The sequence below is a fragment of the Bacillus rossius genome, chromosome 13, assembly GCF_032445375.1.
Source record: "Bacillus rossius redtenbacheri isolate Brsri chromosome 13, Brsri_v3, whole genome shotgun sequence".
Taxonomy (NCBI): domain Eukaryota; kingdom Metazoa; phylum Arthropoda; class Insecta; order Phasmatodea; family Bacillidae; genus Bacillus; species Bacillus rossius.
The window spans coordinates 8,872,299-8,889,206 of record NC_086340.1 but is presented as its reverse complement, the minus strand read 5'-3'; the positions used below and the strand labels follow the sequence as shown (position 1 = coordinate 8,889,206).

Below are 16,908 nucleotides of genomic sequence, written 5' to 3'. Positions count from 1 at the left end.
CCCCAGTTCTCCGACAAACCCCAGTTCTCAGACAAACCCCAGTTCTCAGACAAACCCCAGTTCCCCGGCACCCGGTCTTAATTTTGCATGTGGCGAAGTCTTAAATTAACCGACAAGGAAAAAAAAAAAAAAAAAGAAAACAATTGTTTCTGTTAGTAATAAACAATAAATAAAAAAACGGACACTGGACAATTTGAAAAAATAATTAAGGCCACCTAAAACAAATACACAAGTAAAAAAATCACATAATTTTTCTTTGCAGGATAATAATGCTAGTTTAATTTCATTTTGGTAATTCACTGGACACTGATGTAAAACGTAAAGGAAAATAAAGAAGTAAAAATAGGTATTATTTTTTAAAAAAATAATTATGTTAAATACAGTTCCTGACATTACACCTTCACTCATGTGAAACGGTAACAAGAATTATTTTTTTCCTTGCTAATTTCATAAATAATGATAGCGTACTCAATTTTTTTCCTGGTCGAACACGGCATTTAAGGAGGTCTGTGTTCGCTTGTGATTGTTGAGCAGTGTGTCGCAAACCCACGGTTGAGGAGAACTTGCAGTCCGGGGCCCGTCTCTGCGAGGTTTGACGAAGAACCTTTTTTCTTTTGTCTCCTCGACTGGCCTTGTGTTTCCCCTCTACCTCACCTCCGAGCGCCGGTCAGCTGCGACCACGAAGTGGCGACGGTGTTACTGCCGGCCTCCGTCCAGTGAATACCAGCCAGGGGTTGGATTCAAGATCGCATTTCGAGCCGACGTATAGTCTCATCCACGTGCGCGCGGATCATCACACGATAATATTCTTCTCGTGCTCGTAGCAAATACTATGGCAAAAAATATATATATTCCCTTGTGGTTAGTAGATATAAACAGCAGATTCCAGCGCAGTTGAAATCCCCCCGAAAGGCCGATTCCATCACGCAGTTACCTATTTTTCCCTGTAGGATTTTTTTAATTTTTGAAAGTCTGTTGAAAAGCATTTTTCTTAAATTTATTACATTTTTTGTATATAGTGCTTCTTATATTCCATTAGTGCTGAAATTTGCATTCTAACAAGTTTTAACACGAAAAAAAATTAATCTGCATTTTATAATAATTTAAAAGGAATTAGATAAACTTCATGCTTGAATCGGCCTGTCTGGGTATTTCAACAAGTAACTTCGCTACTGCGCTGGAACCGGCTATTTATATCTACTTGTATTCACTGGCTGCGCCGTCACCTGTCAGCTCGGTGGTCTCAGCTCCCGGTCTGCCAGCCGAAGGCAAAGGGTTCGATTCTCGGCGCGGTCATAGGGTGTCTCCCTCGTGGGGCGCATTTCCTCCCCGGGGTCAAGGTCACCCCCACTCTGCAGGTGACCATTGGCTGTGCGAGGAAAGGAGCTCTAACACACATGAACCCACGGTTCGTCAGTGTCCAGTATCACCCAGGGATTAGGGCAGGTGGGTAATCCTGCCTTCACTCCCTCCCCCTGTAGGAAGAGGGGGGGGGGGAGGGTGGTAAAACAAAAGACACCAGGGGCAAGTGTGGTGACATACTTGCCTGTAATCAACGACTGCTGGGGATGCCTTGCGCATGCCGTACGACCAATAAAAGACAAGAGGGCGGGGGGTTCTTTCCTCCTCTTATCCTCAACATCTTTATGACTACAAAATGGGAGGACAAGAGCCCCTTAAAAGGCTTGTACCTCCCCCGCGCTGAGAAATTACCCAATGACGAACAATTCTGTGGTGTCATGGAAGAGAGGGTTAAGTCAAAAACATTAAATTTTAAGAGAGGTGGAAGAAAGTCTATTATTATTTTCACGATAAAAATTAATCTTTATATTATTAATTATTGATATCTTATACAGGCAACACAAAACTACAAACCGTAACAAGTGTCAAAATGCATATCCTTCAAATAATCCTTGACTTTCATCCACCTCTCTTAAAATTTGATGTTTTCGACTTAACCCTCTCTTCCATAACACCACAGAATTGGCAGCGGTCCAATATCAGTCTGTCTGTGCCTGACGACGGAAACCAGATGTCAAGTTCCCGAAACGTCGCAACTGTTGTCGCTGGAAATCTCCTGTGTTTCGTTCGGTGCTGTCGTCGCTGTGTCGTCCGCGGTACATGTTTTATCTTCAATGTTGTGTTTAATATGTTTGCTGCGTTGTCCAGGTTTGTCGTCTGCCTGCATTTAAACAGTCTCGTCGCTGTTAGCCCGCTGTGTTCGTCTGTGTTGCTATATTATTTTTTGACGTTACAACGTCTAACAAATCGATGAACGCCGGCTGCACGTACGAAAAAAGTGTCCCGTTACGCTGTGTCCCGTTACGCTCATTGTACGCTTGAGCCGCATCTATCTCTCTTCCACTCGATTGGAACAACCATCGATTTGACTTTTTCGAGACACATTAAACTTGAAACACTCCCATTCGTTTCCTACTTTTCCTATCATCGTCCTATCCTTAACAGAATTAACACAGATTGGAAGAAGTTAAATAGCAAACATGTATAAAAGTTATAGTTAAAATAATCTCTTCGTTAAAGTAATAAACATATTTGAATTTATGAGTGCAAATAATAATAAATTTATCAATTAAATTGTAGATTTCATTTCACTCATTCTTTGTATCCATACAAAATAGTGATAATTCAATAAAAATGATTCAATTTTATTCATAAAAGTATGAAATCATTTCTTCAATGTTTTGTTATGACGTTGTCACGTTAAACTATCGTCCGTAAACCGACTTTACAGACAACTAATTTTTTGTTCCATGTCCAAGTTACTTGAACCGTCCACCAGAACATCTATCTTACCTCGTACCACGGCCGATAAGGAGTGCGGCACAGTCTGGAAAAATGGCGTCTGGATGCGTTACGCGGATATTACGCGTTAGAACCGCGACCGGGGACGCTATCACCAGACTGGCCTACGCTGCGATTATTTTAACAACCGACTGCGTGTATACCAACATCAGAACGTCATTAACATTCATAGCTGATCTATGATTATTTTTTCAATCATGTGACCGTGAAAATGTAATGTCACTTTCTAATTAGGATTAATTTGACTCAAAACGATTAAGCGATTATAAAACATTATAACTTTTTTTTTAAACAAAGATTGGTGTCATTTAGTATTTAAGTCGCGTTCGTGTCTGTCTTATGTATTTAACGAGATTGTAAACGTTTAAGGAACAATTTAGGGAGTGCCCCGGGTTGTGGTGGGGGGGGGATAGTTCTGCCCCTGAAAAAAAAACCATCGAATCACAACAACGTCCGCCATTTTTACGTCGGGCGCTTGGAGTCGAACAATAATACCCTCGGTTAGAAGCGAATGTCTACTCCACCATCTTTTCCACCTCCCACTCCGTCCAATAACAATGAAACTTTTGTCTCCCCTGTTATTTTTCAACCGCCTGCCATCCTGACGACGCGGACCAAGAGATACGTAGTTAAGTTAAAAATCTGCGTCTACAACTATTTTATAATGGAAACAAATATCAGAGTTATGCTGCAAAGTGTCATTCATTTTTATAAATGCCACAACTTTAAAAAATATAAGCTTCAATTTTATCAGGGCCGAAAGCGGGTAGATTTCGGGATCTATTTTCCCCTTCTCCCGTTTCCGAAATTCCGGTCAAGTATTTTTTTTTTGTTTTATAAAATTTGTAGTAACACTTCACACAAAATTTTTCTTAAAATCTACGTTGTCTGGCTCAGATAAAACGTAAACTATCACATTAAATGCTTAAACAAGTGACACAGAAAAATATTAATTGCTATTATTATTTTTAAAAAAACCTTAGTAGAAAATTTCCAAAAAAAATAAAAATTAAGTACTAAACTCTCGCGAAATCAAATTCTGGCTGCACCCTGAACTTTGGGAGTACCCTTGCCTGATATGGCTCTGGTGCTGATATTCTTTGGAAGAAGTAGCTTGGCTTCTGGGTTGAAGCCGTGTCCTTGGCGAATAATTCACTAATGTTACCTACTAGTAGGTAACTGCTCCCTGATGATGGCGACTGAAATGTCGACCGAAATGTCGGTGAATTATTCGCCAAGGACACGGCTACAACCCAGAAGCCAAGCTACTTCAGACCAATGGCCGTGAAAGCCTGCGAACATTATTCTTGGGAATATTTACGGCTACTTTCGGTGTAACTGTTCAATGACTCCTGACTGGAGTCAACACAGAAAAGATAGCGTAGACAGCGCGATATGAAAGTAGGAACAAATGCATGTACAAGAGCGAATGAAGAGTGAAAATGGCATAGAGAAACCTAACGAATGGTGACAGTCCGAACTGGTGAACAGTCGTCTTTCGAGTTTCCAACAATTGCTCAAAAGAACGACAATAAGTATTTTTATCTGTACTTTTTTTATCCGACGTTCACAACACGCTCATCGTACGAATAACAAACAAGATCACCCTTCGAAATGACGACTTTCATTCGATCCCACTTAAATCTTAGACAACGATCGCGTTATTATTATTATTTATTTTTATGTAACATCTTAATTCTCGGTATACGACATTTGGTAGGAGTAATTTCGTGAATGCGACGGAAGTCACGGAAGGAACGGAAATGTGCAACAACCATGGTGTAGACCTAGCCATGTGTGTCGGACGGCACGAACAAAAGTTCACAAAGCCAAAGGAAAAACTTTTAAATTATTTACTGTTCAGTTAACTTCAATAATATGGGCAGTATTGTAATAAATATCCTGTATATATTTACTGATAATTTTAGCAGCAAGAAATTAAGTGACCACAAAAGAACAATATAATGTAACAATTCAAAAAGGCGTAACTACAAAAAAATCAAATCTGCAAAAACCACTTTTGGCCATACAAACATACAGTATGTACATACATAAAAGTTTTAAAAAAAACACCACGGGTTTTTAAATAAAATTATAAATTTCAAATTTCAAAGGGTATTGAAAAATTAAAAACAAAGTTTTTCAAAAGGGACCAAGTACAAAAATTCAAAATATCATTAAAATATTCCTAGTGACGCAGACTTATATTTGCAAAACGGAAAAAAATTGTCATATATTTTTTCGTTTAGATATATATTTTCTGCCTTTTTAGTAATTATAAACATAGTTATTCGTAAGGCGCCCATTTAAAAATTATGAATATAACAAACACTTTAAGTTAATAATATAAATGCGTGTTTCTTATGTAGTTGTATTTTAAACGTTACTCTATCATCACACTTTTCAATGTCCTACACATATCTATGGAGTAGGCTAATATATGTGCTACATATACGCCAGTCTCCAAAAGTATAGGTACATATCTCTTTGGCGCTACAGAGTCAGTGAGTAGGGAAGCCTAAGATGTACAAGTTCTGTCCCTGCCCGAACACGCCCGAATATTCACCTTCGGCCAACCTCGGGTTTATATATATATATATATATATTTATACATATATATATTTATATTTCTCTGTTTATTTTAATGTAGCTATACTAACCTAACTAACCGTCCATAGTGTTTTATATGTAGCTAACCTAACCGACCACTTTTAATATTTGAATTCAATTTTTCCTGCGCAAAAATAAAACAAATCCCGAGGTTGGCCGAAGGTGAATATTCGGGCGTGTTCGGGCAGGGACAGAACTTGATGTACATCTTAATGCTTCTCAACAATATACAGGACGGCCTGGAACGGGACACACGCCCTTGTGACGCTTGCGCCCAAAGAGAAATTAAAAACCTCACTTCAGTGTTGGAATAATAAATGGTGGACGGGCGAATTTACCTCCAGACTTTCAGTATCCTCCTCATGGCGTGGTTGACGGCGAGAGAGAACACACAGTCACTGAGCGACTTGGGCGGCGCAGACCTCGCTTTAATACACGTGCCGTCTCGCGTGTCACGTGCCGGGCACGCGCTAACAGGAGGAGCAGGGAGGGGGAGAGGGGAGTGGGCTGATAGTTCCATGGAGTAGGGAGGCCGGGCGGAGCGTAAATTCCCGAGAGGGGGATCCGGGCAGCCCCACTTAGCACCTCCGAACTGACAGACGAGTGTGTCATCTCGGACTCATCGAGCCTATCAATAGCTCCGCGTCCGTCAACCGTTAACACGCGCTGTAAGTCAGCTCTAGAGGTATAAAAGTAACGAGAAAAAAAAAAGCGTACCCCGTACGTGTTCGTTACTATAACAGTTAGTACTCGTTACTATCGTATCGTTACGTTACTCGTTACTTCTGATACCGCATAACATGCTATGTTATGTTGCAGCAACGAATAGAGTCGTATTGCGTACGCGTACCGTATATGAGGTCGCGTAAATAATAATAAATAGAATATAAACAATTAACAATATTTGATAATTAACATTTTTGTTAACCAAGAAACAAATCTCATTAGAGCGGCTTTATTATATTATCTCTTTTAAGATAAGAAAAAAAAAGTGAAAATACGCGATAATAAAAAAAAACATACATATTTCTAATTTGTAAAAAATACTTTCTTACGTTGTTTCTGTTCCAATCTCAAACTTTGTCTACACACACAATACCTTTAATAAACAGTAAAAAAATCTTGGACGACGAATTTCCAAATTATACTTTACTTAATAAACTAACATCGTTCTTTGTAACGTAAATTCATCGAAAATGCGCGCGCATGCGTAAAACATACGAAAAATGCGAGTAACGAGATGCAGCCGTGTGTAACATTTCGTTACTCGTTACTAAATGGCGGACCCGTTACTCAGTACCGAATACATACGGTTTGCTACAGCTCTAGTCAGCTCAGAATCTTCACGGGAGAAACAAGCGCGGCTCCAGAAGGGGGGGGGGGGGCGGTGGGGGTGATAGCCCCTCCCGAGACCAATTATATTGATTAGTGTATATTTATGTTGACTTAAATATTTAATTTCATATGTTAAACTTTTATCTCATCAAAAGTTGCATGGATCTACTAAGGTTCTGTATTTGAAACCTGTAATTTGTAAATAATATTCCAAGGCCAATATCTTTCTTTTTTTTTTTTTTTTTTTTGCAACTACGACCTTTCTTTGTGCGATAGCCCCTCCCGAAAAGTCATCCTGAAGCCGCCATTGGGGAGAAAACCTCAATCGCGTAACCTTTGAATCCTTTTCGTTCGAGCAATATTCTGGCTCGACTTTCGCTTGGAAGCTAGTTGCTGTTAACAAAAATACGGGACGAGCACAAATCATCTTTTAGCCCTCGTTGTTGATGGCATCTGGTGGGAGTAATTTCGTTGAACGCGACAGAAGTCGAGGAACGAAAAAGTGTGGGACGCCTTCATTTCACCGACGAGAGAGCCACACCCGAAGTTCCCCGGAGTTCATGCTCGCTTTTTTTTTTTGTTCACATGATTTCACAGTATCTTTAATGTAGCTATCCTAACCAAATCAACCGTCCACAATGTTTTAAAGTATTTATAATGTAGCTAACCTAACCTAATTGACCATTAGTTATCATGAGTTACAATGAACCAAAAAAAAAACCGAAGATGCACGATCGGGCGTTTGGCTCTCTCGTCTGTGAAAAGAATGATTCCCAAAAAGTGTAACCACGGTGCTACCAACTGTGGCGGATCGCGAGAACCAAAGTTAACAAAGCCAAGGGGAAACGTTATAGTATTAACTGTTTAAAAGAATATTTTCAAGATGGGCAGTATTTTAATTATAATTCCTTGTCGAAAATCAGGTCTAAATCCGAAAATTAGTATTTTTTTTTAAATTATTTTTTGTAGTATAAAATTTCGCTCTACAAATCGGATTATTCGACAGTCGACGTAACTGCTCCGGCAGCGAATTCTAGCGGTGTGTACGAAATATTTAGTTGAAAACACAATTTTCGTACTAATCTATCTCGCTGGGCATAATTTTAAAGAATTCCACGTTAAATTCCGTGTTCGAGTTTCGTAATTACAAGTTTATTTGCAACATGAGAACACGTCAATTTGTTCGTCACAGAGGTTAGATGTACTGAAAAACTAGCTCAATATTTTTTGACGTGATAACGTCTTATTAATCGATGAACGCCGGCTGCACGCACGAAAAAAGCATGACTAATTGTCACGTTCCGCCTGAGCCGAGCGTGCAAGAACCGGCAAAACCACAGTGCGAGAAAATCTTCTATAACATCAAACAGGTTAAGGCGGGCTTCTTAACTAATTGTTCGGTGATTATATTTAAACGACAAATTATTTAAATCAAATTTGAAAAAAAAAAACTGTAAATACTATTTGAAAATTAAAAAAAAAAGTATGCAATTTTTCATCGATGTTTTCTTATGACGTCATCACGTAAAATTATCGTCCGTAAACCGACTTTACAGACAAACCTCTTTTTTTAAAAAAAAAATTGGTTGTCTGTAAAGTTGGTTTACGGACGATAGTTTAACGTGATTACGTCATAAAAAACATTGATGAAATGATTGCATACTTTTATAAATAAAATTGAATCATTTTTATTGAATTATCACTATTTTGTATGGATACAAAGAAGGAGTGTAATGAACTCTACAATTTAATTGATAAATTTACTTTTATTTGCACTCATTAATTCAAATATGTTTATTACTTTAACGAAGAGATTATTTTAACTAAACCTTTTATACATGTTTGCTATTTAACTTCTTCCAATTCTGTTAAGGATAGGACGATGATAGGAAAAGTAGGAAACGAATGGGAGTGTTTCAAATTTAATGTGCCTCGAAAAAGTCAAATCGATGGTTGTTCCAATCGAGTGGAAGAGAGATAGATGCGGCGCAAGCGTACAATGAGCGTAACGGGACAATGTGCGTTACGGAACACTTTTTCGCGCGTGCAGCCGGCGTTCATCGATTTATTATACGTTGTCACGTCAAAAGGTTGTGGAGACTCAGGGCGTGGTACTCGGAATAAGGCGGTAGGCCTATACGTCGAGGCGGTATTTAAACTCGCCCCACACCTTCTGCAGTGTGACTGCGGCGATGAACTCAGCAGCCATTGTGATTCACTGCCCCAGCCCCAGCAGAGATTGCGGCACTTTGTATTGGACACAGCCCCTTCACAAAGAAATCGCACTGAGTCAAGTTCGGCAATCGCGGTGTTCATCCACCCCACCCATGATGTAAGGAAGGGGAGGTGAAACCGTGCGCATGTTTTCCCCCTCCACGCGCTCCCTCGCTACGTCACCTAGGTTGTAGCCAGCGCTCTTCTTTCCAGGCGCTATCCATCCATCCATTTCATCTGCGTCTCGTGCGAATTTTTGTCATTGTTGGTGCTTACATAATCCTGAGTGTTTTTAATGTAGCTGTGCAGTGTTCGGATTTCACAACCATTTAAAAAAGACTCGAGATTCTGGCATAAAAAATATTTTTCTTTTCCAAAAAAAATGAACATCTTTGCAATAAGTGTGTGAAGGTATGCAAAAAGGAAGGACAATTTCTGTGCTAGCAGATTTAAGTTTAAACAAACGTGATTTTAAGTAGAAATTTCACTTGTTTTATAGTACGAGTATTTTTTTTTGTATGATTAACTGTAGGTTAATATTAGGTCAAGGAATATATTTCGTGCTAAATACTGATTTATTATCTATAATAATAAAGTCTTTCACGGTAAAAAGGTTATTTATTGTATGAATTTATTAAATGATATTTAAACGTAAATAAAACTCAAATCAATGGTTTTTAAAATGTGTGTGTGTTCTATGTGAATGTGAACTGCAGAATTTATTTCAATTTAACTTTTTTTCTTGTTTGTTATAGAAATAACCTAAACACTAGGTTGAGTAGCATTAATAAAGGGGGGAAAATATTTCATCAATGCATGTAAACAAATCGAATAAAAGTAGGAATTTGAACCCCCTAAACATCAAAAAGAAACATGCATATTTTTTCTATTGTTCAACATGTTCTCTTTAATGGAGTTGGGAGGACGTATTATATCATTATGTTTAAATATATTTAAATATATACGCAAAACTGTGAGATATTAATTATAAAATATACAGAAACGAAACGGGCTTACATACAACCACTTTTGAAATTCGAGGTCTAATATGTTTGTTTTAAATGAATTCCTATAGGCTTTAGAAGAAGTTAATTTTTATTTCATTACTATTCATATGTATTTTAACATAATAATGTTAATGCAAAATACCGCTTAAAATGCGAAGCGTGAAAGTGAATTAGCCTACTTCTCTAGTTACATGTGATTATACTGATTTTAATAATATGTTAGTTACCTAAAGGTGTTATAAGATTTCGGTATTACAATCTGCTTGTGTTGTGTTATTTTGTTAGTTTACACACAATAATGAAAATTAACGTAAATGAATTCATTGTCATCAACTTTTGATTTTGCCAATTTTTTTCCATTCAAGCGTTTAGATAATGGTACAATTTTGTTTAAGAGTTTGTGTTTTATGCCTTAAATAGCATTTAATGCGTTTAAATAACTGCCGTTTTAAGTACTTAAAAATAAAGTTTGCAGGGACCATCGCTCAGTACATTCTGAGCGAAATGCCTGCAAGCGGTTTTTTGCTGAATATTGTAGAGCTATTTGGTTTAATAATATGTTTTAAATATATTTTTAAATATATTTTTGGTCATTATTTATCCTTTTATTTATTGTTTGTAACAAAATAAAATTAAAATTAGTAAATAAATGAAAAGCGCTTATGGTTATGTAAATTACAAATAAGTATTTAAAAAAACTTTATTTTGTCTCAGAATTTTTGTGTAATATGTGTGTATTATTTTTTGTAGCCGGCATCCTGAATGTTTATTATCTATAATTTATTAATATTCATAATAAATATTTTCGACAACCGTGCGAGAAAATCTTATATGATATCAGATTTAATCTCAGTTTATTTCTATAACTAATTGTTCATGATTATACCTAAACAAATTATTTAAATTAAATTTGCAAAAAAACTGTAAATAATAATTGAAAATTAAAAAGTATGCAATTTTTTATCAATGTTTTATGACGTTATCACGTAAAATTATCGTCCGTAAACCGACTTTACAAACACTCCCCCCCCCCCTCTATTTTTTTTTACTTTCCTGTAAAGTTAAGTCTTACCTAGTGATGTGAAAGATATTATTACATCTTTGATATGCGTAACTTTAAAACACAAAGGCTGATTTCCTCAGTAATCATGCGATTAATGGCGGAGAGCTCTCTTGTATACGATACACTTCTTTGGCTCAGATGGTTGGATTGCGTCCATTTATTTGACGCTGTATCAGCGCTTATACAACTCTCCTCTGTTTGTTTCAGCAGTATAATAGAGAGTTTGCAGGTTCTGCACACGTCTCCGTGCCATTGACAATCCAAGTATGTTTAGCCACAAAAACAGAAACAATTTAAAGATTAGTGTGGTTGCGAAATAAATATTTTGGAAAACTTTGCCCACTGCAAAAGGATGGGACGCTTGCGAGTACAATAGATTTACAAGCTTTCCGCTTACATAGGAGAAGGGGTGGGTGGAGGGAATTAAAAAAAAAACTAAATATTTTTGATGTCTCAAAGAATATATACTAGGCAAAATTTCTGCTATTCATGGCTTCACAAATGTGCAGGATGTAAATGTAAATGTTCAGCTTAAGGAGTATTTAAACTTCAATGTGCTGGATTTTTATTTTCAATAGAGAACATTTTCAAGGAAACGAATGTAACAGGTGTGTGGCTGTATTAATATTATATAAAAATAGACGTCATGCCACTAATAATAAGCGAAAACATAAATAGTTAAAATGCAAGCATGTGTAACTTTAAGCGCCATGGAATTAATTATATTTTATTTGGGCTTAAAATTAAGTAAATGGAACGGAAGTACAATGGAAATGTGTAATCAGGGTGTTGCCATCTGTCAAAGCCGAAAGGAAACTTTATAGTGTTAACAATATAAATGAATTTTAACAAGATTAACAGTATTTTAATGAAATATTTTGTCGAAAAATAGGTTCAAATCCGGAGTTTTGTAATTCATTCAAGAAATTTTTTCTGTTTTATCAGAGCCGTTTCATTATGTAGTTTAAAATGTCGGTCTGCAAATGAAATGATTCGATATTCGACGTAGCGGTGGTTGAAGAAAATACGCGAGATTCTCAACCAAAAATGTAGTTGAAAACACACTTTTGAGTATATTTATCACGCTCGGCATTATTTGAAAAAAATTCTACAATCAATTTCGTTTCCGAGTTTCGTATTGTAGGTATGTGTATTTGCAACATGAGAACACATGAATTTGCTCGTTACACATCACTCGCGAATACTGAAGGACAACACTCGCATTTGTTTATGTTATCCGTCCAGTATTTTTAGTTCCAGGCACCGCCACCGCGCTGGCGACCAGATGCTGAACGCTAATAATTTTAGTGTGGGCAGTGTTGCTCCCACTGCTCCCCCGCCGTGATACTGCCCCCCAACCGTCACGCTGCTCCCCCTCCCCCGCCGTCCCAGTGCTCCCCCGCCGTGATGCTGTCCCCCAACCGTCACGCTGCTCCCTCGCTGTCACGCTGCTACCCCCCCCCCTCCCGCCGTCACACTGCTCCCCCGCCGTGATGCTGTGCCCCAACCTTCACGCTTCCCCCCCCCCCCGCCGTCACACTGCTCCCCCGCCGTGATGCTGTCCCCCAACCGTCACGCTGCTCCCTCGCTGTCACGCTGCTCCCCCCCTCTCCCCCCGCCGACACAATACTCCCCCTCCGTCACGCCTCGCCACACACCCACGCACTCGCTCGTCTCTTCAGGGCTTTCCCCGCCGAGCCGACACATCGCTCGCAGACGGGCAAATATTTGCGGGCGCACCTCTTGACACTTCGCGCGAAGGAGACTCCACACTCTGTCTTCTCACGCCGAGTCGGTTATTCACGTGCCGCGTCATTGCTACGAGGGCGTATCAATAAGTAAAGCACACAATAGAGCGTGTCTAACTCAGTATAGTGATAGAAGTGAAACCACTTTGGCAATTCAAACCTCGACTATACGTCTCTTTGGCCAAGTACCTATTCTCCGTCCTTTTAGCGTCAAAACGTTTCACAACAATATTTCACGGGAACGTTGCTTTTAAATTCGGCCTTGAAATTTTACTCCCACCAAGCCCAAAGAAGTTTTCACTTCAATTTAATAAATATAGTTTAAAAAACTAAAGAAACATGCTTTTAAGGATTATCAAACTAAAAAGTAAAAAATAATTTTAAAATTTAATTTATGACAATATTATATAAGCAATACTAGTATAAATGAGAAAAAAGCTTGAGGCGCTTTGTGCCATATTTTTTGTATATTAGGCGCCCCATGCTTTTTTCTCATTTATACTAGTATTGCTTATATACTATTGTCATAAATTAAATTTTAAAATTATTTTTTACTTTTTAGTTTGATAATCTTTAAAACCATGTTTCTTTAGTTTTTTAAACTATATTTATTTTTAACTTTTTAGTTTGATATTCTTTAAAAGCAGGTATTTTTAGTTTTTTAAACTACATTTATTTTTAACTTTTTAGTTTGATATTCTTTAAAAGCATGTTTTTTTAGTTTTTTAAACTAAATTTATGTATAATTATCATAGGGAAATGAGTTACCGACACTACCTATTACCATCTGAGATAACTATTTGGAGTTGCAACGTCACAAAGAAATGGTAAAGTCTCTCCGAATCATTTACAGTTAGATGTATGGATATAATCTTAGAATTTACCGGAAAATTAAAAAAAAAAAAATTTTTTTCGGCGTGGCCGGGAGTAGAAACCACGATCGCTGAATCCGAAAGCTGACGTCACAGAAGTCGCGCGCCTTAGACCGCTTTTTTTTTTTTTTTTTTTTTTTTTAGTTTATGAGTTTATTGTGATATAATGTGCAGGTACATAACATTACAGCTCACATCAGATTACAGTCAGCACAAATGGGTTACACGATACTGATACCTCGCCCCTGCGGATTAACACAGTCCCACACCATCTGTACAAATTTCAAAACATGAAAAGGTAATGTCCAAACCTCCTTCTTAACGTATTGTTTTTTACCATAGACCATCTGTCACGTCGTAGCTGGGATATGAAGTCCCGCAAGAAGTATGGCACTTGAGTTTTGAGCACAAAAGCTATCAAATTCGCCATCAGCCACACAGCCGCCCGCCTCTTCACGGTAGGGAAGGCCGTGATGTCGAGGTAGCACATGCGGTCCGCGCACACGTCCCGTGGAGGTAGGCAGAGCAGTCTGGAAAGTTTGGTTTTACACCACTCCCACAAGGGGCGCGAGAATGAGCAAGCACATATGCGATGGAGGGCGGTGTCACGGTAGCCACAGAGTTCGCAGTGGTCATCCTGGGATAACGCAATGCGTTTCTTGCGATAAAGGGTGGGTGTCAGGTCGTTGACAAATGTGAAAGCTTCGGCACGGAGATGAGTAGGTAATTCAGGATCAGAAACGTTTTTCCATATGTTCAGCCAACGCAAAGAAAGGATCTTATTCTGAATATTCGGCACAGAGGGTGTTGCTCGTCGCTGGAAACCATACAGTTGTCTTGTGGAGACATGCGTACCTTCGGGAAGTTCGGAAATCGTCGTGCGAAGGTGATCGGCGGCGGACTTGTAGTGTCGGGGTAGGCGCTCCCTGGCGCCCCATGCGGCTGTGTACAAAGCCGAGGAGCGACCACCCTGTAAGACACGTTGTATGACGCATTTCTGGAACAAGGCTCGTGCTTTTTGCTCATGCTCAATGAGTCCGAGACCACCTTTACTGACAGGCATCGTCAGCTGATCGCGGCTGACCTTGAAGAGGAATCCTTTCCAGATAAACCATCCAATGTATTGCCTGATTTGAGCTGCAATCGCAGCTGGCATGGGGAACACCTGTGCCATGTACCAGAGTTGTGAAAGGGAGTACATGTTAACGATATATACACGTTGGATGATGTTGAGGTTTCTAAGGTGTGACTCAAGCAGGCTACCACGAACATTCCGCACCACTCCGTCCCAGTTCTCTTGAATGGTATGACCGATGTCACCCGTGAAAAGTATTCCAAGTGTCCTGATCGCATCCGTAGACACGAATGAATGCTGTGGCACAATCACATCTGGCGCTGCTTTCAGATTCAACACTTTGGTTTTCGCGAAGTTGCATTTTGCATGCGTTGCCTTGTGGAAGGCCTTAAGAATAGCATGAGCGGCCGTGAGTTCATGGTCACTACGCACAATGACCGTAACATCATCTGCATACCCAATGCACGTTAAAGGATTCCCTTGAATACTCAGTCCTGAGAGAGTAGAGTTAAATTTCCTTATAAGGGGCTCAATATAAAGGACGAAAAGTACCATCGAGAGCGGGCACCCTTGTCGGACAGAGGAGCGAATCGGAAATTTGTCACCAAAACAACCATTGATGGACATCTTCGAGGTTAGGTTCTCACGGAACGTGCGTAGGACAGCTCGAACTGTCGGAGGGAAGCAAAGGTGCTCGAGCACCCTGTCGAGGAAGCTCCATTGCACCCGGTCAAAGGCCTTCTCAAGATCAATGTTCAGGAGGGCGACAGCGCCCGGCGTTGTGCGCGCCAGGAGCTGCACATCGCGGAGCGCAGAAGTGCCATGTGTGATGGACGTCCCCTGCACAATACAATGTTGGTCCGGCCCGATGACATCAGACAGCGCTGATTTAATACGATTGGCATACACCCGTGCGATGATTTTGTAGTCAGCACACAGAAGCGTGATAGGCCTATAGTGGGCTACTGCACGTGGCTGTGGTACCTTGGGTATGAGCACAATGATTCCCTCTGTTTGCGTGCTGCACAGATGCCCTCGTCGAATGACCGTGCGCGCCATTTCGCAAAATTCCTCTCGAATCGTTGGCCAATAGTGCTGGTAGAATTCGTAGGGGATACCGTCCACACCAGGGGATTTGGTTTTTGGGGCCCTCCGAACGATGTGTGTGATCTCTTCGTCAGTTGGGTCGGCCTCCAGATGGTGCTGTGCTATGTCGTCAAGGCTGCTGTCATACACATCGAGGAATGACGTCCCTTCATCATAGTCAATGTCGTGGTCCGCATAGAGTTCCTCGTAACTACTTGTAAATGCTGCGAGGATGGTTGTGGAATCCCTTACGACCGTGCCATTCGCGTCCACAACCGAGCTGATGTGCCTTCGTGTACGCCTCTTCCGATCTCGCATGAGGGAGTGAATGCTAAGCCTTTCTTGCTGTAGCGCACTCTTGGTGTTATTGAATACAATGCGACTTTCCATGTTCGCTCGGTGTATGGCGATGATCCGTTCCTTAAGGCGACGGGCTTGATCCCTCGGATGGGTAACTGCGGTTGGATGCGTACTTAATTCCCGCAGGGCCCTCTCGTGCAAATAGAGAAGGGAGTCCTGCTCCCGTCTACAACGCCCGCCATGGTGCTTAAATAATTTGGCCAGACCTGGTTTGACGCAGCCATCCCACCAATCCGCTGTGTCCGCGTACCTCTGTTTACATCGCAACCAATGAGACCAGCGCCGATGAAAATCATTGTCCACTTCAGTTTGACCCAACAAGCGTGTTTGTAGTCTCCAGTAGTTACGCCCAGGTGTGGGTGAAACCTCCGGAGCAGCCACAGTACAAACGACCATGTAATGATCTGTGACAGCCACTGGCACCACATCATATGATCGCGCGTTGTGTCGATGCGTGCGGGACATATAAAACCTGTCTAGGCGCGAACTAGATGAATAGGCATGAAAGGTGTAATGTGGTGTGGGTACTTGAAGAATGTCGACCATGTCCTCCACATCAATGGCAGTAACGAGCTCATGCAGTGCCGTGTTAATGGGGTAGTGTCCACCAACGTGATCACTGGGTGTAATTATACAATTGAAATCTCCACCTAGAATAAGACCCGTGCCATCATTCCTTATAAATGGAAGTATTTCCTGGCGAAAAAATTCCTGG

At 40.0% G+C, this 16,908-nt stretch overlaps 1 protein-coding gene across 3 annotated transcripts in view; it reads right to left on the bottom strand.

The window, feature by feature from the left end:
• LOC134538208 (sodium-independent sulfate anion transporter-like) overlaps positions 1–16,908 on the bottom strand; it is a 97,902-nt gene that overhangs the window by 36,982 nt on the left and 44,012 nt on the right. Inside the window, exon 1 of one of the 3 annotated variants that reach the window (XM_063379304.1) lies at positions 5,772–5,875. The exons of the other annotated variants lie outside the window; for them this stretch is intronic. Within the exon in view, the coding sequence (XP_063235374.1) occupies positions 5,772–5,797 (26 nt within the window). The 5' untranslated portion in view covers positions 5,798–5,875. Of the gene's footprint in view, positions 1–5,771; positions 5,876–16,908 lie in introns of those variants that run through there. 3 annotated transcript variants of the gene reach the window in all.